The 25,456-nt window shown below is 28.8% G+C and overlaps 1 protein-coding gene across 1 annotated transcript; it reads left to right on the top strand.

Moving 5' to 3' along the window:
• Positions 1-1,124: 1,124 nt before the first annotated feature.
• Positions 1,125-18,673, top strand: LOC145947782 (uncharacterized). The gene is made up of 12 exons (XM_083057560.1): positions 1,125-1,852; positions 2,152-2,356; positions 3,729-3,886; positions 4,115-4,425; positions 4,498-4,740; positions 14,113-14,193; positions 14,509-14,637; positions 14,874-14,930; positions 15,529-15,867; positions 15,986-17,034; positions 17,540-17,815; positions 18,430-18,673. The coding sequence occupies exons 1-11, from the start codon at positions 1,125-1,127 to the stop codon at positions 17,624-17,626; spliced, it is 3,387 nt and encodes a 1,128-aa protein (XP_082913686.1). The 3' UTR covers positions 17,627-17,815; positions 18,430-18,673.
• Positions 18,674-25,456: the final 6,783 nt, after the last annotated feature.

Here is a 25,456-nt window from a genome sequence, read left to right as displayed (position 1 = left end):
AAATAATTGAAAACGTGTTTAAATCTTTTTTTATAGACGTTTGAATTTCGTTATCTTGTCCCAATATGCAAGTAAGATGATATTTAGTGGTATGTTAAATGTATGAGACGAGTGGTCAAGTTAAATTAAGTTAGATTAAAAATGCACTTTTTTATGAATAAAATATTGTAATGTAACAAACTTTCTATATCATATTTTGATATTGTAATATTTGAACGCACAATAGAGAAATAGGAATAGAATAAAATATATTATTTATATGATTGCGAAAGAAACGATAATTAATAAAACGTTAGAGCATAAACAATTATTTATATGTATATAATAAAATTAAATTAAAATAAAAGCAGAATAAAAATTATCAAGAGACACGGTAGTGTCTCGCGCCTAGTTAGGGCGAAGCCGACTCTCAGAAGCGAGGCACCGTGTATCTTTACGCGAATCGGACAGTTCGAGATAGTCATAGATTCGGATGCTCAATAACGACTGAAGCGATCGAGTTTTTACTAGGCTTAATCGATAGATTGAGTTCGATTTATATAATGAAAGTGTATTTAATTTTGCTCTACGTGCTTTGTAAGCGGAAATATCATAATGCAAAGTCTAAATATGAAAAATTTCTTTTAAGAAACGTCCACGTCATCATCATCATCGTGCACGCATACATAGTAGTACCTATCGTGCTACACGTATACAACACATGCATACACGTATATCACACGTAAACAACACATGCAATAGATGCATGTAGTAGTAATCTTGTCCAGTTCTCACGTTTCACAACAAACGGCGTTAGTGGCGCTCTGCGATATTAGCAGCGTGCGATGTACAAGATAGAGAGAGAATCGCGACTGACGGACGGAGGATATTAACATATTTACATAGATTTTCGTACGTATTCTAATATCAGGGCGCTGTCTGAGCGACATAATTTTTCGAGCGCAGGCCGGAATATCGTTGGTACCTTATATAGCGGATCGGCGTGTGAGACAACTATAGAGATTTATTCTAACCTTCAAAGCACGTGCTCGTCACCCGACGGGCACGTGCCATCGCCGGTTTTTGAGGAAATTAGGAAGGACTTTATGCAATTTATATCGGGAAAAACCGTGGTTAATGAAACCATGGGAGATCAAGATGTGGAGGAAGTGGAGATGAATAATGTGAATAAGCGTTGCCACCCAACGACGGACGAGGACGATGCAAAGACGGTGAAGAAGATGGTGAGCAATACTTCTCGTGAAACAAGAAAGATGCTGTCAGTTATAAATAAGAAGAACTCGTCGCCAAAAGTCAACGTGAGAAACGACGCAGGAAGTCAACAAGACAGTAAAGGACCAGAGAAAGTAGACGGATATCCAAAGGCTGTGAGAAACGATATAGGCATGGACGATAGGGAGAAGAAATTTAAGTATGACACTTTTTCTAAAGCACCGTTCGTTGTTCATTTTCGCGTTAAGTCTAGTAATGAGGCGAATAAAAAGACACTATCACTGATAACGGTATCGAAAAAGCTGGACAAGATGAATATCAAATTTAGTCGCATTGTTAAATACTCGAGAGACACATGGAGAGCGACATTTACGTCGAAAACGCTAGCAAATAATGTCTTCACCAATAAATTGCTGCAGAAATCGGAAATCGTGGCGTTCATCCCTAGATTCAAGATAAGTAGGAAAGTTGTTATCAAGGAGATTCCAGTCGATGTGACCTTGTCTGAATTAAAGGAGGTGATTGAGGAAGAAAACCCTGGTGTCATCATTTTAAATATGTTCAGATTGAAACAACGCAACAGGGCTACGAGAGTAATGGAAGACTCGGAGGTGGTATGCATGGAGATAAAAGGAGAAATGTATCCGGAAAAAATTTCTATCTGGAGAGCAATCATTACAATGAAACCATACGTTCAATCTGTAAGACTGTGCTTTAAATGCGGACGTATAGGCCACATAAGCAAGTTCTGTGAAAGAAAAGAGGCTTGTTTGATGTGTGGAGGTGAACATCGCTCATCGCGGGAGGAGCCTTGTTCAAAGGAAAAAAAATGTATAAACTGCGAGGGTCCGCATAGTACTATGGACCGAAACTGCCCGGCTCTTAAGAAACAAATGGAGATTGCGAGGGTTATGGCATATGACAATTTACCTTTTTTAGAGGCAAGGCTGTTGGTAGAAAGAATACTGGAGGAAAAGAGACACCACCGATGAAAACTCTATCTGAGTTTCCGATGTTGCCAACAAGAGAAGGCGGTCTGGAGCAGCTTCGGAGAACAACGCAGGGAACCTCGGACGAAAACGACTCGTACAGGCTGGCGGCGATGAAGAGCGGGAGAGAGAAGAGGGATATTAGGGACGAATTGGTAAAGAGGCTTTATTGACGGATCCTGAGGCCGTTATTTTATTGGATAGAGTCAAAAAGACGATAGATTTACATGTTGCGATTAAAACTCAAAAGGGTAAGAAATGAACCTTACGTATAACAGTAACAATAAGAAGTCATTGAGAATTTTACAATGGAATGCTAAGTCAATTTTACCCAGAGCATCAGAAATGTCGAAGAATCTTGAAGGTTTTAATATAGTTTTAATTTCAGAGACATGGTTAAATGCGAACAAACAGCTTATTATCAGAGGTTTTGACACGATGAGGAAGGACCGAATAGACCGCATGGGAGGAGGAGTTGCAATTTTGATAAGTCAGGATGTCAAATATAGATGTATTAGGGACATCTATGATTGTGATGGAAAGATAGAAGCATGCGCAGTACAAGTGTATACAAACGGTGAGTCGTACACGTTTGTTTCGTGTTACCGTCCCCCTAATGCTGATAATATTCTAGTTAACGAGTGGAAAAAATTATTTTCCCAGTTTGATGACAAAGTATTTTTCGGGGGGGGGGGGGGGATTTCAATGGACACAATGCCATTTGGGGTTCTACATATACTAATCCGGTAGGAAATGACATAGGTGAGGCCCTGGAGGACTTGGATTTATCGATTCTGAATGACGGGTCGTCCACTTTTCACTGTGCGGCTTATCATACTAACTCAGTTATAGATTTGTCTATTGCTCATGATTCATTTGCGCTTAGTCTACATTGGAGTGTGGGTAAGGATCCATGGGGCAGTGATCACTTTCCATTATAATTGAATCGAATATTAAGTTAGTTTCGCCGGTTAACACTAAAAGAAGCCCTAGGTTATACAAGGGAAATACCGATTGGGATAAATTTAAAACAGATATAGACAAGAAATTAAAGTTATTGCCCGAATCGCGACAATGGAGGTGGAAGTCCTATATTCGACAGTTGTGGCTATGTTAGAGGAGGCGTTGATTAGGTCCACGCCGCAAGCAAGAATCCGTGGGAGAGATAAAAGCATTATGTGCTATCCGGCATGTCCTTGATGGACGGAGGAATGTTGTAAATTAGTCAGACTACGTAAGGCGGCTCTACTTAAATTTCAATTTACAGGTTTAAGAAAAGATTTCATAGAATATAAAAAGAGAGTGGCCATTACCAGGTGTGAACTACGAAGGATTAAAAGAGAGAATTTTCAATCGTTCTGTGAGAGCTTGAGGAAGGACTCGGATCCATCTTTTGTATGGAAGACAGTTAAAAAATTTCAATCGAGGTTTAATCGTGGGGAATCTAGTCGTGAATACATTCCTGAAAAATTGGATAGAGTAAGTGCGCAGATTGATGAGCTTAGAACAGGTGGGATGATTGAGCAGGTACCATCATTCGAGGAAGGGGGTCAGGATGAATTCATGGACCAACCCTATTCAGAGGAGGAACTTAAGGTGGTGATAAGAAACTTAAAAGTTAAATCTAGTCCTGGCTTAAATAACATTGATTACATGATCATTAAAAATTTGCCCTCGATGGCAAGGTGCGTGCTACTACATATTTTTAATACTATTCTAGAAAAGGGCGCATTCCCAATGGAATGGCGTAGGTATGTAATAAGATTTATTCTTAAATCAGATGGAATCAAATTTCGTCCAATCTCACTAGCTTCGTGTATGTGTAAGGTGATGGAACGGATGATTAACAATAGATTAAATTGGTGGTTAGAGTACAAAGATAAACTACCGAATTCGCAATTTGGTTTTCGAAGGAACAGATCGTGTATAGACAATTTGGCAATATTGTATACGGAGATATTGGGTAGTTATCAAAAGGACTCTGCCACAGTAGCAGTGTTCCTCGACACTCGGTCAGCATATGATAATGTTCTACCGAATGTTCTTGTACGGAAGCTGTGTGAGATAGGCGTTCCACCTAGGACTTGTCGCTTTATTTATAATTTGATATCGGCTCGGGAAGTAACATGTCGCTTTGGCGAATTGGAGGAGGTCTTCTGGATGTTTAAGGGTCTGCCACAGGGCAGCGTTCTAAGTCCTCTGCTGTACGTTTTATATGTTGCGAGTATGGAGTCTATCATAAATCGAGATTGTAGGGTAATCAGTTATGCGGATGATGTATGTATATTTTCTTCAGTGAAGTCCCTGGACTCGAGTTTGCGAGCTATTGAAGACTCCACGAAAAGAATGGTTCGGTTTCTGGATGATCTAGGGCTAACTTTGTCGGCCGAAAAAACCAAGTTGTGCGTTTTTAGTCGTAATAATAGAGCACTAAAGGTACCAATTAGACAAGGCAACTACACTACGTATCGAAAGAGATTATGTTCTATTAACATACAGGATTCTGAAATTTTTAACTCAAATAAGGTGAAGTTCCTCGGTATGATTTTTCAGTCGGATCTTGGCTGGAAAACACATATAAATCAGTACGATGTGCCTGTCCCGTCCGGATAATTAAGTGCGTTGGGAGATCGTGGTGGGGGGCGGATCCTCGCGTTCTCATGATGATATACCGAGCGCTGATTAGGTCTAGATTGGAATATGGTGGATTTTTGTTGCAAAACATTTCTGAGAAGATGGGAACCCAGCTTGATAAGATCCAGTTACGAGGGCTACGAGCAGTCATGAGTTATAGGCAATCTACTCCAATCAATGTAGTATTGGGGGAGTCAAAAGAACCACCGCTTGCAATAAGATACAAATTTTTATGTAATAATTATCTTACATGTATTGCAACAAGTGAAAGACATGTACTTTTAAGCTCTCTCGAGACCTTGAGGGATAATGCAGAGGTTGCGACGGTCGTGGATCGAGTCAGTGGGTTTCCTCTCGTGTCTTCGTTTAATGAGGTGGAGGATAGGATTCACTTACTACCCAGGAGTGGCCCTCCCTTAAGCTTCTCAGTGGAGTATGGGGCGTTGCTTTTCCGACCGGAGGTAGATATTCTTGGAGGAAGTAAAATCAACTGTAAGGGTGGGAAGGCGAACTCGGAATTTCAAAAAATATTTAGGGATGAGCTCCAATCGAAAACGTGTGTATATACGGATGGTTCACGAATGGAGGACAGCCCGTTTGCGAGCTTTGTATTTACTTCGCATGATGAGTCTGTAAAGTGTGGATTTAGAACTGTGGGTTTTGTGTCATCGTTCTGTGTAGAGGCTATGGCGATTCTTGCAGCCATTGAATTCGGGGAGAGCCAAGGGTGGGAAAAACTTGTAATTTTTTCTGATTCACAATCGGTGCTGAGAGCTATAGGGGCTTCTTATGATTACCGCCGGAGTTCTTATTTGATTTTAAAGATCAAAGACACGATATATCGATTGAAAGAGGAACGGAGAATAGATGTGAAGATGATATGGATACCTAGCCATGTAGGGATTCAGGGTAATGAATCAGCGGACAAATTTGCAAGAGAAGCGATACGAACGGGTAGAGATACACGATATAGTATTCCGATCTCGGAGGTGAACAATATATGGAAATCAAAGATGTACGAGGATATGTTTAAGTGGATTAAAGGAGAGGCGGTGAGACGAGGGGTTTGGTATTGTAATAACTTTTTAAATAAGTCAAGGGACACTTGGTTTAGTAAATTTAGCATTAGCAGGAGGACGGTAACTACAATAAACAGACTCCGTTCGGGGCACACGTCGCTGAGAGCGAGTCTGTATCGCTTTCTGATAGTGGACTCTCCCATGTGTGTGAGATGTGATGTAGAAGAAACACCTGACCATGTTTTCTGGGAGTATAGGATACGAGGAACAGCGGAAAGTTTTACAGAAAGATCTGGTTAGAGAGAGGGGCTTACTTCCTCACCCTGTCGAATACCTCTTAGCGACGATAAAAGAAGATATAATATATTCTATGGAAAAATTTTTGTTCTATTAGCAAATCTATATGAAAAAATGTTCAGATTTGTTTTGGTACGAGTTTATTTAATATTCTGTGTTCAATTGTATGTTTTTTCTATTTTAATTTTTTACTTCTATTTTTAGCTTAGTATTAAGAGGAGGAGATAGAGGCTCAATTAAGACTGATATTATAGGTTCAGTTATGTTATAATTTACGATAAGAGTATTGTTATATAGTGTCATATATATTTTAAGGGCAAAAGTAATGTCAATTCGAATTATAAGCATAATGTATTAGTTATTTTATTGTATTTGGAACTGTAAGCTATTTTCAACTTTAATTTTAATGCTAATTTTAATTTTAATTTTAATTTTAATTTTAAGTTCAATTTTAATTTTAGTTTAGTTTAAATTAATTCAACTCAGCTGAGGATTCCCTAGTCTCTTCTAATTATAATCAATGACTGTGGCGAGAAAACTTATAGGCTGTGGGTACTAAATAAGCATATAGATAGGTTTATTTGTGTGTATTGTGTATGGGACTTTAAGGGGTACCTTACATACTCCTGTGATGTGAAATAGACTTAAGAGAGGACTGTACTACTCGATTTGTGAACATACGAGCCTAATAGGCATGTACCTGATGGCTGTACCCTTTTATTCAATAAATAATAATAATAAAATAATTAGCAGCGTGCGGGGTTATGTATAATATATATATATATATATATATATATATAATATATATATATATATATAACGTGTATGTGATATGTGACATGTGACATAGGTTAAGTGTGCGGTTAGCTCGTTTTTATTTATTATATAATAAGAAAATCCAGAGGGTCATAATCGATAGAAATAGAAGATGAGATTTATAAGAATCAAGTAATTATTTTATTTTATATTTCTTATAACAATATTAACAATTATATTCTTATGAAAAAATAATAGGATGGTTACATAACAAGAAAATAGTTATTATTATATTATTATGAAAAAAATATAGTATATCACATATAAGTAGTATTGCATATCACATGTATGTAGTATATTGCATATCACATGTATCGTTACCATTTTATTTTACTATTTCTTTCATAATAATAATTACTTTCATGCTACGCTACCATCTTATTATTTATTTCATAAGTATATAATTATTGATGTAAAATAAGGAAACAAATAAAAGCTAATAATAATAAATAATGTAAAGATAATAATGTTATGAATGCTATGAGCTATAAAAATGTATATAAATTCTTTATTATAGCTCATATCATTTATAGCACTATTATCTTTACATTATTTATTATTATTAGCTTTTATTCGCTTCCTTATTTTACATCAATAATTATGTAGCATGAAAGTAGTTATTATTATGAAAGAATGAGTAAAATGGTAACGATACATGTGATATGCAATATACTACATACATGTGATATGCAATACTACTTATATGTGAGATGTACTATATTTCTTTCATAATAATTACTTTCTTGTTACGCTGCCATCCTACTTTTCTTTCATAAGTATATAATTGTTAATATAAAATAAAGAAACAGTATATTTTGTATATATGTACGTACTCTAATGATTTAAATATGTTTTACATTACAGGTACAGAATGAAAACATTGTAATCTTTTGAAATAGTACTAGAGTTGCTCAAAAAGTAATGCCCCTACATTATTTTTTCAGAATATTTATTCAACAATTTATACACAATATACATGGTAATCTCAATCAACTTCTATTTCTTTATGCCAGTACGATACATTATATGTATTTACTTGCCTTTACTGTACCAACTTTTGTCCTTTCCACGTAACCATGTTTTCACATTTGAATCACGCCCTCTTCATCTTCCAAACCGTATTTCGCGAAGTGCATTTAATTAAGTGGTTCAAAAAATTAAATATTGGAAGCTATCGCTAAACTGTGTTAAACATATAATTTAAAGATCTCTGCGAAACAAGATTGGGAAGATGATGAGGGGATGATTGAAGCTGTGATGACATGGTTACGTAGAAAAAACAAAAGTTGATACAGTAAAGGTATACATATACTTGTATCGTGCTGGTATAAGGTTATAGAAGTTGATTGAAATTATATTTAAAAAAAATATATATTTAAAAAGAAGAAATATCCATGTATGTTTAAAAACATTTCAAACCTGTTTAATAAATAGTTTCTGAAAAAAATGGCATTATTTGAGCAACCCTAGTAAATCTAAATCATATACAAAAATGAATGATATCCCTATAAAATGATATCCCTTTAAAAAAAAGGTAAAAATAGGCGCCTAGTATGGGCACGCCAGTAGTGAAAAATTATCCATTGCAAACCCATGTGTAAAATCGTATGAAAAATTACTCATTGCAAACCCATGTAGAATTGTAGTATAAAAAATTACCTATTGCAAACCCATGTAGAATCATATGAAAAATTATCCATTGCAAACCCATGTAGAATCGTACTACAAAAGTAATGATATAAAAAAAAATTGCGCGCCAAGTAAAAGTAGAAACTTTTGTACCAGTGGAAAATTTAAGTTGCAAACCTATAGAGTCGTATAATGAACCAGTGAAAAATTTAAGTTGCAAACCCATGTAGAATAGTATAAAAATTAAAAAATTATTAAAATTAATACAAATAAAAAAAAATAAAAAAATTTTAATTAAATAAACTAGGCACTGCTAAATTAAACAATATGCTAAAGTTAATTTTGAAATTTAGCAGTGCCTAGTTTTTTTAATTAAAATTTAATTTTTTTTTATTTGTATTAATTTTAATAATTTTTTAATTTTTATACTATTCTACATGGGTTTGCAACTTAAATTTTTCACTGTTTCATTATACGACTCTATAGGTTTGCAACTTAAATTTTCCACTGGTACAAAAGTTTCTACTTTTACTTGGCGCGCAATTTTTTTTTATATTATTACTTTTGTAGTACGATTCTACATGGGTTTGCAATGGTTATTATTACGCGGGCCGACAAATAAAAATTTTGTCAAGTAACTCTAATCGAAGTAGGTGTTTCTTCTCCATTTTCAGCTGCAAAAACAATGCCGCTGTTCAAATTGCTTTATTATATCAATTTCTTATGTATAATCCAGTATAGATATTTTATTAACCCTATCTCTCTTCTCATGATCCGAAATCACACAGGATCCCATCCCGTGCAAAAGAGATTAAATTCTCTTACAAAACATAAACCACTGAGCGAACAGCTTTTAAACAGCGTAAGAGCGAGGTCTCTTCTAGGTCGTTAATCTATTTAAGGCATAATAAGCACGTTTGGCTCAAACATACACACAATCCAATATTATTTGGGGTAAATTAGTTACCTCTTGATATTAAAACATATATATTTGCTAAAAAATTCCAACTTATCAATACATTTTTAATATTTTCTGAAGCCAATATTATACAATATTAATTGTATGATTGTAGGTCATTAGATCTTAGATATATTTTTATATGACAATTTTAAAATAAAAAATTTCTGTATACAAACTGTAATAATTTTACACACAGTTACATTTTTTTTTTTTTTTTATTTAACACTTACATAACATATTAAATTAGAAAAAAACAAATAAATAAAAAAATATAAACTTTTAATATTCATAAAAGATTTTAATAATAATACAAATAAAGCGCATAAAATATTATCAGCAATAGGTCCACTGCATTAATTAAAGCACGTACGAATTTATTAATGCAAATTAACAATAGAGTTTGCAAACATTACTCATCTTTGAACCTTCATCAATGCAAATAAAATAACAAATAAAAACGATATGGACATCTGTGGTTGTCAAATTACTGCACGATCCTAGTAGAAAAAAAGCAACCTTTTTTTGCGAAACACGATAAACCCTTCCTAGATGTTTTGATCACGGAGGTGTGACAAGAGGAGACTTGAATAAACTCATCAATGTTATTGTTTTAAAGTAACAAAGAAATTCGATGAATAAAGGCGTGCACAATACAAACTATATAAAAATGATACAAAATATATAAAAAATATCAAATGTCCACGAATAAAATCAGTGAACATAAAATTATAGATAAATAAATAGAGACAGAAAATAAAGAAACGAATATTACGTTAAACATGCAGTACCCGGGCAGTAACGACTAAATATACTATTATATATAATATATTATATAGTAATTTAATTTATAATATACAACAGTTAGTTTTATCATATTTAGAACAAGTTTTACAATATTAGGAACAAATTTCATACTATTATAATTAATAAATGTTTTGTACATTCTAAATATTGCATAATGTAATAAATACTATTAATTTTGCATAACAAAATTAAATAAATAACTAAATTTAAATAAAGACCAAAATAAATAAAAATATAATAAAATTTTATTTTATATTGTGCACGAAAGGAAATCGTAGAAAGAACAGAGAGAATTTTCAATAAAGACGCATTTAATGATATATTCTTCTGTGTAATATATTTTATTATTTTTGATAAAAATTATGTAATACGTTTGTATACATTGCTAAAATTAAAATTGATTCAACGGCAATTCACATCGCATAAAAAAAGTTCATTCGGTCATAGCACATAAGGGTCTGACGTATTGTAGATACGTAACATGGAGAACTTACGTAGAAAAATAATATAAATGTGTATCTTCTGTATTCAATAAATTACGAGGTAAAAAATATTTAAAATTGACTTATTTAATATATTACACATCTTTCACTGTTATTATATTTAGAGCTTTACATTCTATATAATCGTTTACCAATATCTTAAGTACTTTTCTCATCTCGTCCCACATCTGAAAAAATGAATTAAACATGAGCAAATATTAAATATGGACAGGGCTCTGATTACAAATTAAAAAATAGAGTCGATATAATTTTTCTTGTTTATGCATAAAGAAATATTTCATTGACTCATATCTTTGCCAAAGTTACAAGTATATTTTAATATTAAAATTAATAGAAATCATATATGAATAATTGCCAACCTGTATAGCATTTATTACTTTCTTGCAGGCTTCGTATAAATGAAACGTGTTATACCACTGTTTGTCAACAAGATGATATTTGTCACATTTTATTTTAAAACATTTTCCTCTTTGATTTATGGCACTGAAAAAGCAACATAAATTATATATATATATATATATATATATGTATGTCAAGAGGTAGCTTTCGGGACGATTTTTAGAATGCATCGGCAGTTTTGAGAACTCTTGGTGGTTTTCAAGTCAGTCCTGAAAGCCATATATGTTTATCGGCATTTTTAGGAACTGTCCTAAAAACTACCATTCTTTAATTTCTTTATATAAAGTCCTTAAAATTGCCAATAAATATAAAAATTTTATACTAAATACATTTAATTGTTATTATTTAAAAGATAAGCTTTATATATGTTGTATATATTTATAAACAATTTAGTTACAGTACTAATTACTTGGTTAATCTTATATAAAGTAAATATATAGTCTTTTAGTCAACTTTGCTATATATGTTTTTAAAACTGCCGTTAGACATCTTTGCAAATATAAATAAATGATTAAGTAAAAATTATAATTTTAGTATGTTTTAAAGAAGAATAATTAAAGATGTTTTAAAATAAGATCAATATTTAAACATTTTGATATTTTTTTGTTAAAAACTAATTGATCTGCAAACTACCATTTTACTGTATATATAATATAAACCTATCATTTGCGCCAGATCTTTTAATACTTTTGCTTTTCATACATCCATATGATTTAAATAATTCATTAAGACCTTACGAACTTCTAATAACTCATTAAGGCCCGTATTCATAATCCGTTCTTATATTTAAGATTGTCTTAAGACATCGTTCAATCAATCAAGAGATGCTATGCGGCCATTTGATTGGTTGAACGAGGTCTTAAGACGATTTTAAATATAAGAACGGACTATGAATACGGGCCTAAGTGTCGATCTTAGAAGAATAAATACTTATGGAAAAATTGTAAGTTGATTGACTATCGCATCGTTTTTTGCCGCGTAGCAAGTGTTGCCGCGTTATAGCTGTCACTGTGTTTTGAGTGTAGTTTCTGAATGCAGCCTAAGAAATAGATAGTAAAATATCCTCTTTTAATTTGTGAGACACAGTGTTACACAATGTATTCTTTGAGCAAAAATAAAAATAATTATAAAATAATGCGTAAAAAAAAAAGAAAAACCAGAGGATGGATAATATCTAGTAGTAAGTAGATAAAATTATGTAAAATTTTATATATGTAATTATATCTATGTATCCAGTAAACATTAAATACTAACTAAATTACATTAAATACTAAATAATAACATAACATCTATGTTATAATTTTCTACTGACTATTATTGTAACTGCAACAATGTAATATGCCTTCTATCTATGTAACAGTTAGTGAGAAATTATAACATTGAGGTTATATTACTGTTACTTACTGGGTAATACTTGTTAAGTAATAATTTTGTATACAAATATTGTTTTAAGAAAGTTATATGGCTCTTGAAGAAATTGCTAAAAATCTGAGGAATAATATACCAAAAATATATTTAAAACGAATCGACTTAAGTATCACTTCAAGTTCTATGGAAAGTAATGAAGGTGACAAAAAGTTTTATATCAATATATTATTTTTTATATCAATTTTATTTCTTCTAAAAATATATAAATTATTTTTTAGATTTTGATACTAATTTGTTAAGAAATACAGAAAAAAGCAATCAACAAGGTATGCGTTTTGATATTCATGTTTATATAAACTTATTTCTTTATAAAAGTAATATGCGTAGAAAAGCAATACGTAGCTGAGATATTTAGCTATCTTTTATTTAGTATTTTTTCATAAAATATTAATTATCAATCATTTAGAATAATTATAGTTTCTTTTTTAGATATTCAACTAAGTATTTCTGAAATATCTCCAGAAAAAAGTAATCAAGGTGTGTGCTTTGATCCATGTTTATATAAACTTATTTCTTCATAAAAGTAATATGCGTAGAAAAGTAGTATGTAGCTGAGATATTTACCTATCTTTTATTTAATATTCTTTTTATAAAAATATTAATTATCAATCATTTGGAATAATTATAGTTCCTTTTTTAGATATTCAACCAAATATTTCTGAAATATCTCTAGAAAAAAGTAATCAACAAGGTATGCGCTTTGATATCCATGTTTATATAAACTTATATCTTCATAAAAGTAATATGCGTAGAAAAGCAATACGTAGCTGAGATATTTAGCTATCTTTTATTTAGTATTTTTTCATAAAATATTAATTATCAATCATTTAGAATAATTATAGTTCCTTTTTTAGATATTCAACTAAGTATTTCTGAAATATCTCCAGAAAAAAGTAATCAAGGTGTGTGCTTTGATCCATGTTTATATAAACTTATTTCTTCATAAAAGTAATATGCGTAGAAAAGTAGTATGTAGCTGAGATATTTACCTATCTTTTATTTAATATTCTTTTTATAAAAATATTAATTATCAATCATTTCGAATAATTATAGTTCCTTTTTTAGATATTCAACCAAATATTTCTGAAATATCTCTAGAAAAAAGTAATCAACAAGGTATGCGCTTTGATATCCATATTTATATAAACTTATGTCTTCATAAAAGTAATATGCGTAGAAAAGTAGTATGTAGTTGAGATATTTATCTATCTTTTATTTAATATTCTTTTCATAAAAATATTAATTATCAATCATTTGGAATAATTATAGTTCCTTTATTAGATATTCAACCAAATATTTCTGAAATATCTCCAGAAAAAAGTAATCAACAAGGTATGCGTTTTGATTCATGTTTATATAAACTTATTTCTTCATAAAAATGACATGCACAGAAAAATAATAACATTATTTGGTATAATTAGTTCTTTTTTTAGATGTTCAACCAAGTATTTCTCAAACTAATCTTTTTGAAATACTAAATGATAAAACAATTGATAATACAGGTAATATAACTAATTTAAATATTGAAATGTTATGTTTAACTGCATGATAAGCATTATTACATATAAATATAAATATTCTATATCCATTTTTGATAATAATAATACTAATTTTGTTACAATTGTATTTTTGAATAAATTTTTGGAAATTTTAAATTTTAAATAAACAAGAAACAGCCTATCTACAAAATAATATTTATAATTCATATTCAGTTTATTATTTTAATTTTGAAGTTAACTTGCTTAATTAATATTACAATATTAATTAAATATTTTAATTTACAAGCAAATTTATCATGAATTTTAATTATTTTTTAGATTTAAATATTAATTTTTCTATGAACGAGGATATCTCTTTGGAACATATATTGAATTCATCTTTTATTACTTTAGCAGAAATAAATGCTCAATATAATGAAGTGACAGAAATAATAAATGACTCCAATGGTAAAGTATTGTATAATAATTTAATTGTTTTTATGTAAACTAGTGGTCATATGTCACATAAATTATATGGATATAATGAATTTATACAAGAGAGTGTGTATATGTGTGAGAGAGAAACTTCTTTTATTTAATTATTATAGTTAAAAAATAATTGCTAATTAGTTAATCTAGTATGTATGTACTAGTTAATCTATTATGATTTATTCTCGTAGGTATTAATTCTAATGTTGCAGAAGACAATATTCAAAATAAAACTTTAAAACTTTGTCAAATAACAACAGTTAACCAACAAGGTAACAATACAATTTATATCTATTTGCTTCCAAATTAAACGTTGTTACATATAATTTTATAACGAACATAATATGGTTATTTTAATATAATGTATTATTAATAGATTAATATGTATAGTTATATGTATATTTTGTTATATAATGTCATGCCAAAGTTTTGATATTAGATACACAAGCAAAATCTTTAAAAAATCCTTAAGAACTATAAATAAAGATAAATTAATCAAACAGATAATTTAATAAATTAGATTAAATTCTTTATTTTATTGAACTTTTTGAAGAACTTATAAGGTATCTGTTTATAAATAATTACAATTAAAAAGTTTCATAACTTTAATAATATTATAGAAAGCTCTCTATAAACATATAGCATATATAATAGTTTTGAAATTTATTTTTAAGTATTTTAAGTATTCTAAGTATTCTATTTTTCTCTTTTGTATCTTTGATATAATTATTGATATTGAAAATAATATATATATATATATATATATATCTATTACACATTAATATATATATATATCTATTATACATTAATATAACACATTAATGTATATTCATTACGTATTACATCAAAAATTATACATTTTGATTTCAGACAATATTTATGAAGACAGTGAGGATTACAATAATGATCCAGATTATGATGTTTCCAATGATTTATTTGATGAATCAAATATTTCTATTTCTGAAAGCTTTGATAAAAATGAAAAGTCTAATACTACAAATGATAGTCTTAATACCTCGAAATATACTTATGAAGAAAAAGCAAATTGTGATGATACAAATCTTATTGTGCTTAAATCTCAAGAGAAAGGACAAAATAAAAAATATTTTTGCAAGTATTGCAAAAAATTACAAACTAAATTCGCACGACACTTAGAGACTGTCCATAAAAATGAGGAAGAGGTAAAAAAATTTATTTTGCTTCCTAAAGGTAAATATAATATATAATAATCTATACACATCATTTTGAATCAAATGTTGCATTATACATATCTTTATTAAAAAATGTTTATATTATTTTTCTTTTATTTTTATATTATTTTTCTTAGGTAATTCAGAAAGAAAGGCCATCATAGAGACTATTAGAAAAGAAAGTAATTTTATATATAATACTAGTTCGCAGTTTAATACAGGAGAATTGATAGTATCTCGGAGACCTTCGAAAATTAACAAACCTGCATCAGAATATATTTGTTGCCCAAAGTGTAAGGGCTTTTATACAAAAAATAATGTAAGACATCACTTTCAAAATTGCAACAAAAGAAGTATTGGCAGACATGTTATGGTACTTGGTAGAAAAGTACAAGCACGGATACACACTAAAGCCAGTGATATGGTTAGAAAAGTAATCTTCCCAATTATGAGAGATGACAATGTGTGTAGAATAATAAGATATGATGAGTTAGTGATACTTCGCGCAAATAAATTATGTAATAAATTTAGGAATCAACGCCACCATGATATGATAAGAGCAGAATTAAGACTTTTAGGTCGTTACTTAATTTCTATTAAGAAATTTAATTCAAATATCACTAATTTTGCCTCAATATATCAACCATGCAATTATGATTCATGCATTTTAGCTGCTAAAGATGTAGCTCAATTTAATCCTGATACTAATAAATTTAAAACACCGTCTGTCGCTACACGACTTGGTACGCTCTTAAAAAAATTAGGAAACATATTATGTACTGAATATATAAAAAAAGATGATAATGAGGGTTTAAGAAAGGTAGAAAATTTCTTGAAACTTTTAGAAGAAGATTATGGAGCAACAATAAATAAAATAGCAGAGGAAACTGTAACGCAAAATAAAAGACATAATAAAATTGAATTACCAAATATGGAGGATATACAGAAATTATATAATTATTTAAAAGAAGAAAGAAACATATTGTATAGTGAGCTTATTAAATCTTATAATTACAGTACATGGTTAGAATTATTAAAAATTACGCTTATTTCTATGCAAGTTTATAACAGAAGAAGAGCAGGTGAAATAGAAAAAGTTCTAATAGAAGATTACAAATGTTATAAAAGTGTAGGAGAACACACAGATTCCGAAGTGTACAGTTCATTATCAGAGGCTGGAAAAGAGGTAATATTATTTTAATAATTATTAAATAAATAAATTATTGCGTTAAAATATATTTTATATCTAATAATTTATATTTTTCTTCCTTTAAATTATTTATATTTTATTAATTTTAATGCATAAAATTTAAAATACTTTTATTATATTTATTCTATAATAATTTTTCTTTTATGTATTTTTTTCTGTTTGTTGCATTAGGCTATTAAAAAATTCGTTACATTTGATATTAGAGGTAAACTAGGTCGTACAGTTCCCGTATTGTTGCATTCACAATTACAAGATTGCATCGAATTATTACTGCAACATAGATTAAATGCAAAAATAAAATCAGAAAACCCTTACCTTTTTGGCATTCCTGGATACGATAAACATCGATATAAGCATTTGAAAGCGTGCATTCTTATGCGAGACTATTCTTCAAAATGTGGAGCAGCAAAACCTCTTACTTTACGAGGCACCAAACTACGAAAACATATTGCCACAAAATGCATCACACTTAATCTTTCAGAATCGGAAGTTACAGAGTTGGCAAACTTTATGGGTCATGATAAAAGCATACACAAATCGCATTATCGACAGTCAATTCCTGAATTAGATATTCCAAGATTCTCCCGACTTCTAAATCTAGCTATTTTTAATGAGGAAAATGACAATGAAGATGGAGAAATTGAGCAAAATCTTATTTCTGAGAATTTAAATGACTCATCTGAATCCTCTCATTTTGATGATATTGAAATTAACAATAATATACCATCATCAAAAACACCTAAGAAAAAACGAAGCAGTAAGCATATATTTTAAATAATTTTTTGCATTATATAATAAAATTTTTATTTTGTAATTTCTGTTACATTTATAATATATTAATAATATATAATAGCTCTCTTTCTATAAAAAAATAGTAACTGTAATTATTACAATTACTAAAATGATAACTTTTTCTTTAATATTTATCTTAACTAATAACTTTAACATTATTTTAATATGCAAAGTGTCCCAGAGTAAACGTATCAAATGTTACTAGCATATTCTTGAAATCATTTTGAGATGAAAATCCTATAACAAAATATCGAGGCTATAATAAGTTTTAAAACATTAAAAGTTAGCTAGTCATTGCGCTATTCAGTCAACTGTACATCGTACAATAGTAAAGATGATTGAATGACTTCAAATGCTTCTCATTTAAAAACTATTTTAGCCTAAAGATTTTATCATAAGATTTTTATTTTAAAATGATTTCAAGAATGTGCTAATAATCTTTCCTGCATTTGATTTTGGACTGCATATTAAGAAAACATTTTATATTACTAATATTTTATTTTATAAATTATACATATGTTTCTTATATAATAATTAGTTGTACTAAGTTATTCAATAAATTAATAATATAATTGCTAGCATCACCATTTGGGCCAACTAAAAGGAAGCGATGGACGCAAAAAGAAATTCAAATAATATTAACAGATTTTTCTCAAGAAATAGAAAAATCACGCTTACCATCTGGAAGAGATATTGAGACTTTAAGACAAAAACATTCATGTCTACAAAAACGCACAGTGCCGCAGATAAAGACATGGCTTCATAATATTATAAGTGGTAAAACAAAAATTCCAAAGATTTAATTAATTTTTATAATATATTATCTTCCCAGAAATATTTTTAATATAAATTTAAATATAAATTATTATTAAATATTCTCAAAATAATAATAACTAGAAGTATAAAATTACTTAAATCAAAAATATTTAGATAAAAAATTTATAAATTTTTATTTTATTTTTAAATATATTAACGTGCTTAATAAAAGAGTTTTTTGCACAAATTTTATACAATTAACATCATAAAATTAAGTTTCTTGTAATTTGGTTTTAAAATATAACTAAGAAAATACAGTTTAAGTACATTTATATGCAAATTTTGTTATAATATATGTGGCTAAACTTTTAGTCTTTTTTATTAGTATGTTAAGCAATAATTTAGTTTTGAAAAAAAGATTCCGGTAATATTCCAAACTATGAAAGAATTTACAGTATTATGAAGAGATTGTTGTAATAGATATAAGATTACAAAATGTATTACAGTTAATAGAAAAATTTTATACCAGATAAAATTTTTATGTATGTTAAACAGTACAATGTAGTACAATATTTTCTGTTGTTAAATCTGCAAACTATTATAATATTAAAAAAGATTCTTTCCTTAAAGTGCTATATAAAACTGTGATACAAGTGATAAGACTGTATTAAGAAAAAGTTAAAATGCATTGTTATGTGATAGGTATAACAAATAAATTATATTTTATAAGATATTGTTATAACAAAATCCCTATAATGTATTACCTCAAAAAAAGAAGTACAACTTTGAGTGTGTATTAATAATAAATTTTATGAAAAATATTTATTAATTATTGTTAAATATTATTATTTATTATTTAGTGATTACTTTTACCTTGTAACAGATGCGATAAGATACGATAAGATATATAATACATTACTAATTAACTAATATTTTGATTAATAATTTACTTACAATCTCAAAATATCTAATATTTCCCAATTTCTTAAAAATACATACATATATGTTTTATTCAGAGTCAAGATTTAAATATTTGATCGTCTTTCTTGTTGCCTAAAAAAAAAGACTTAGAAATGCGGATACTAAAAACGAATTGCATAGAAAAGGGTAGAATAATAATATATAAAAAAAAGAATTAAATTACACGCTGAAATCCTAAGTATAATGTAAGAAATTGTACACAAAAAAATATTAAATATTTCCTTTTTAAATTCATATTTGATTAATTATGATACATTCCTTTTTCTCTCTAGCATAATATTAAAAAAAACAGAATGGAATAGTTTTTTCTTCTCTTTCGGTCCGTTCTCTTTCATGTATTAGTGAGCATTTTAGCATATTATAGAATTCAATGCAAAGAAACAGACTATTAAAATTAAACATAGACAGGTTAAACATTTTCATAATAATAAAAATTATTATTAATTTTCCTTAAATAATTACATTGATAGAGATTTGCCCATCATAGATCATTTAAACCGATAATGCAACATTCTGAAATAAATCATAAAAAAACATACAAAAGAAGAGCTTTGTAAAGTATGTCGATAGTGTTTAGAAAGCCAAAAATATTAAAGATCTTATAAGACAGCAGCTTTCAGATCTATACATAACAGCAAAATGGCAGTTATCAGACCGTTGACTTTTTGACAAGACCGAAATGAAATCTATTTGATTCATTAGTTCGATAGATATTTGTCCATCACGAGACAAAGTAATTTTTAAAATTATTAAACAAAATTCAGTTCCCATAAGTTTGTCATTTAAATCCGCTTTTGTTCCGCAGATTAACTAAGACCGATGTGCAGAATTAATGTTTTGGATCACGTTAAACTAATACTGCAACATGTTTCTAAGCAAACATTAAATGAAACATATAACAGCTTTAGCAGGTATTGGAATTACGCGTAAACGCTGTAGGAATTATATTGTTTTGCTCAATTGGTAGATTTCAGGTCTATACATAACAGCCGAATGCCAGTTTCCGATCCGTTGATTTTTCGACAATAGATGACCTAAATTATTAAGTCTGTTTGATTCATTATTTCGATAGATACTTGTCCATCAGGAAAAGATGTAATTTTAAAATTATTTATACAAAATTCAGTTTCTATGAATTCTTCATTTGAACCCAATTCCGTTCCGCAGATTAACTAAAACCGATGTGCAGAATTAACGTTTTGGATCACGTGAAACTAATACTGCGACATGTTTCGAAGCAAATATTAAATGAATCATATAACAGCTTTTGCAGGTATTGGAATTACGCGTAAACGCTGAATGAATTATACTGTTTTGCTCAATTGGTAGATTTCAGGTCTATACATAACAGCCGAATGGCAGTTTCCGATCTGTTGATTTTTCGACAATAGGTGACCTAAATTCTTAAGTCTGTTTGATTCATTACTTCGATAGATACTTGTCCATCAGGAAAAGATGTAATTTTAAAATTATTTATACAAAATTCAGTTTCCATGAAATCTTCATTTGAACCCGATTTCGTTCCGCAGATTAACTAAAACCGATGTGCAGGATTAACGTTTTGGATCACGTAAAACTAATACTGCGACATGTTTCGAACCAAATATTAAATGAAACATATAACAGCTTTTGCAGGTATTGGAATTACGCGTAAACGCTGAAAGAATTATACTGTTTTGCTCAATTGGTAGATTTCAGGTCTATACATAACAGCCGAATGGCAGTTTCCGATCCGTTGATTTTTCGACAATAGATGACCTAAATTCTTAAGTCTGTTTGATTCATTAATTCGATAGATACTTGTCTATCTGGAAAAAAAGTAATTTTTAAATTATTTACACAAAAATCAGTTCTATGAATTCTTCATTTGAACCCGAGTCCGTTCCGCAGATTAACTAAAACCGATGTGCAGAATTAACGTTTTGGATCACGTAAAACTAATACTAAGACATGTTTCTAAGCAAACATTAAGTGAAACATATAACAGCTTTAGCAGGTATTGGAATTACGCGTAAACGCTGTAAGAATTATATTGTTTTGCTCAATTGGTAGATTTCAGGTCTATACATAACAGCCGAATGCCAGTTTCCGATCCGTTGATTTTTCGACAATAGATGACCTAAATTCTTAAGTCTGTTTGATTCATTACTTCGATAGATACTTGTCTATCTGGAAAAATGTAATTTTGAAATTATTTACACAAAATTCAGTTTCTATGAATTCTTTATTTAAACCCGATTCCGTTCCGCAGATTAACTAAAACCGATGTGCAGAATTAACGTTTTGGATCATGTGAAACTAATACTGAGACATGTTTCTAAGCAAACATTAAATGAAACATATAACAGCTTTAGCAGGTATTGGAATTACGCGTAAACGCTGTAAGAATTATATTGTTTTGCTCAATTGGTAGATTTCAGGTCTATGTATAACAGCCGAATGCCAGTTTCCGATCCGTTGATTTTTCGACAATAGATGACCTAAATTCTTAAGTCTGTTTGATTCATTACTTCGATAGATACTTGTCTATCTGGAAAAATGTAATTTTGAAATTATTTACACAAAATTCAGTTTCTATGAATTCTTCATTTAAACCCGATTCCGTTCCGCAGATTAACTAAAACCGATGTGCAGAATTAACGTTTTGGATCATGTGAAACTAATACTGAGACATGTTTCTAAGCAAACATTAAATGAAACATATAACAGTTTTAGCAGGTATTGGAATTACGCGTAAACGCTGTAAGAATTATATTGTTTTGCTCAATTGGTAGATTTCAGGTCTATACATAACAGCCGAATGGCAGTTTCCGATCCGTCGATTTTTCGACAATGGATGACCTAAATTTTTATGTCAGTTTGATTCACTAGTTCGATAGATATTTGTCCATCACGAGAAAAATAATTTTTAAAATTATTAAACAAAATTCAGTTCCCATAAGTTCGTCATTTGAATCCAATTCTGTTCCGCAGATTTACTAAGACCGATATGCAGAATCAATGTTTTGGATCATGTTAAACTAATACGGCGACATATTTTTAAGCAAACATTAAATTAAACATGTAATAACAATTTAACCACGTTTTGGAATACGTGTAAATGTTGAAAGTATTATATTATTCTTTTCAATTGGTAGTTTTCAGGTCTACATATGGCAATGGTAGTTTTCAGGTCTATATATGACAGTAGTTTTTTAGTATATAATATGTGGCTGATATCAAATCATTAATTCTCGGCAAAAGATTTCGAAAATTATTAAATTTTGTTAAATAATACTCTGAGTCTTTTTAGATTGTTTATATTCTGAGGAGAAACTATTTTATAATATTAATATTAATTTAGTAAATTTTTTATTTTCTTTTTCATAAAAATAAGTTTAATTATGATTTTTCCTAACTGTTTATTCTTGTTTTTAAACAATAGTCTGAAGAATGTAATGAAAATTATATTTGAAGTATTTTAGAATATATAAGACCTGAAATCTGCCTCAGCATTTAACTTAATTCTGACGAAATGGTGGATTTTAGTACCTACATTTTTTTACATGTAATTTCTATTCCCTCTTAATTAATAATACACTTTAATTATTTATAATATTTCTAATTGACATTATTTTTATGTGAGAGTAAAAAAAATTTAATAGGATAAGTTAATCACTATTTTTTCTTAAGAAAATAAAGAGTCTGAAAGTTGCCTTTTGCCTCAATAAAAATTTAATTAAATGGCAGTATTAAGGACTTATAAGAAAATTACATATATTTTATCAATTTGTTTTTCGTATAATGCAAAATTGATCAAAAACTATTAATAAATATCGAATCAATAACATGCATATGTTAAATAAAGAAAAATTTATCGTTTTAGTTAAAAATAAGATTGACCTGATAACCACCATTCCGTACAAATTTCAATATATATTCAAAAATACTGATTTTTGTTGACTAAAAAGTATTCTAAACATTATTTACTACACTATTATCCATAGAAATCATATGTCTAAGATGCGTCCTGAAAACTACCTTTTGACATACATATATATATATATATATATATATATATATATATATATATAAAATGTGGTTGTCTAAAGATATTTTATAAAGATTAAATTTTAATATATATTAAATAAAAACACAATATTACATGTTTCGAGAATAATTTTCAACTTTGACGAGAATAGAAATTTTGAATCCAAGTGTATTGAAAATAAATGTGTAACCAATATTCCTTAACATGTTTAGAGAATAACTTTTACTTCGACGAAGAATAGAAATTTTGTATCGAAGTATGTTGAAAATAAATGTGTAACCAATATTTCTTACAATGTTTAAAGAACAACTTTTACTTCGACGAGACTAGAAATTTTGTATCGAAGTGTGTTGAAAATAAATGTGTAACCAATATTCCTTAACATGTTTAATGTTTAGAGAATAACTTTCACTTTGACGAGAATAGAAATTTTGTATCGACGTGCGTTGAAAATAAATATGTATCCAATATTGCTATTGAGTCTTGGACATCGGGTAGGTAGTTTCATCGCCTTATATACTTTCTTTGACTGTTTTCTTCTACGGAAAGACTGTTCGCCGAGAAGCCACCTCGCGGTACAATGGCGGTACTAACTGTATCAGCGTAAAGCACTCGCGAGAAACTCACTTGAAATACTTGACAATACTTTAAACTCGATTAATATTTTTGACAGTTATCAGCTGATTTCTGTCAAAAAATATTAATCAAGAATGAGATATTATAACATTATTTACAATATATTACTATTTTAATTTTTAAATATATTATTATTTTAAAATTTAATTAGCAAATTAACGCTTTAATCAGCTAATTTCTGTGAAAAAATATTAATCGAGTTTAAACAAACTTTATATTATTTTTTTTAAATATTATCTTTTTAACATAAAACCGAAGAATGGCACGCGCGTATTGCGCACTTGTGTTATTCTAGTTATTTAAAAAATGCATTTACATGCTAAATAAAATGTAATATTTTTTCTGAAAACAGTTGATATATTTATATAGATTATTTTATTATTACAATTTTAGAAAAGTTAATTATAAAATATTAATTTTATTTTATATAATTAAGTTTAAAATTTGAAAAAATACATAGTTGCACAATCAAAGATAAAATGCTAAGAAATTTTATTGTTATTATTATAATATTAATTTAACTATTTTAAAAATTTGTACAGTTGATTATATTGATTTATTTTTTAAAACTTTCTATTTATATTTACATATATCTACATAAATTCTTTATAAAAAAGTTATTCCATTAAATAGAATTGTAATCCATATTGTAATCAATATTGTCAGTATTAACAATTCATTATTATAAATAAACTTATGCATGGTATCCAGATAATTTGGCGATGTTTCGGATTTAAAATAAAAGATTGCATGTTAATTTAATGTATTTTATGCTGGCACTACTTTATGCTGGATTACAAAGCAAATGCGTCACATTAAATTTATGATTAACATTACCGCGAACAGAGAGAGAGAGAGAGAGACGTATCGTATATTTGAGTTAAAAATGGTGAAAGAAGCGAAGTGAAAAATATACACACACATAGTAAATATAATAAATTAATGAGAGTAAGATAGAATGTCTTCTTATATATCATCTGCATAATATAATAGATATGCATGCTTTATTTAAAGTGTTAATAATTAAGTTTTTTTAAAACACCATAAGTATTGAGACATTAAAAATTTCTTGAAAAAAACAAAAATTATGAACTTTAAAATAAAAATAAAAAAAAATGGGCATTTAATATATATACTTTAAAAGGATTTCCAAAAATACTATATCAAAATAAATAATTTATTTTAAGACATCGACTTAAACAA

This window comes from Prenolepis imparis, unplaced genomic scaffold (assembly GCF_030444845.1).
Source record: "Prenolepis imparis isolate NDT839.2.m4 unplaced genomic scaffold, iyPreImpa1.0 SCAF_143, whole genome shotgun sequence".
Lineage (NCBI taxonomy): Eukaryota > Metazoa > Arthropoda > Insecta > Hymenoptera > Formicidae > Prenolepis > Prenolepis imparis.
Note: the sequence above shows the minus strand (reverse complement) of the source record. Positions and strands in the feature narration are given on the sequence as shown.

What these genes read in the sequence shown, in the direction of transcription:
- LOC145947782 (XM_083057560.1), top strand. Translation starts at nt 1,125, where the DNA reads ATGGGAGATCAAGATGTGGAGGAAGTGGAGATGAATAATGTGAATAAG. An exon ending in AATTTGCCCTCGATGGCAAG is followed by an intron (nt 3,887 to 4,114) that starts GTGCGTGCTACT and finishes TGGTTTTCGAAG; the next exon opens with GAACAGATCGTGTATAGACA. An exon ending in GTACGTTTTATATGTTGCGA is followed by an intron (nt 4,426 to 4,497) that starts GTATGGAGTCTA and finishes TATTTTCTTCAG; the next exon opens with TGAAGTCCCTGGACTCGAGT.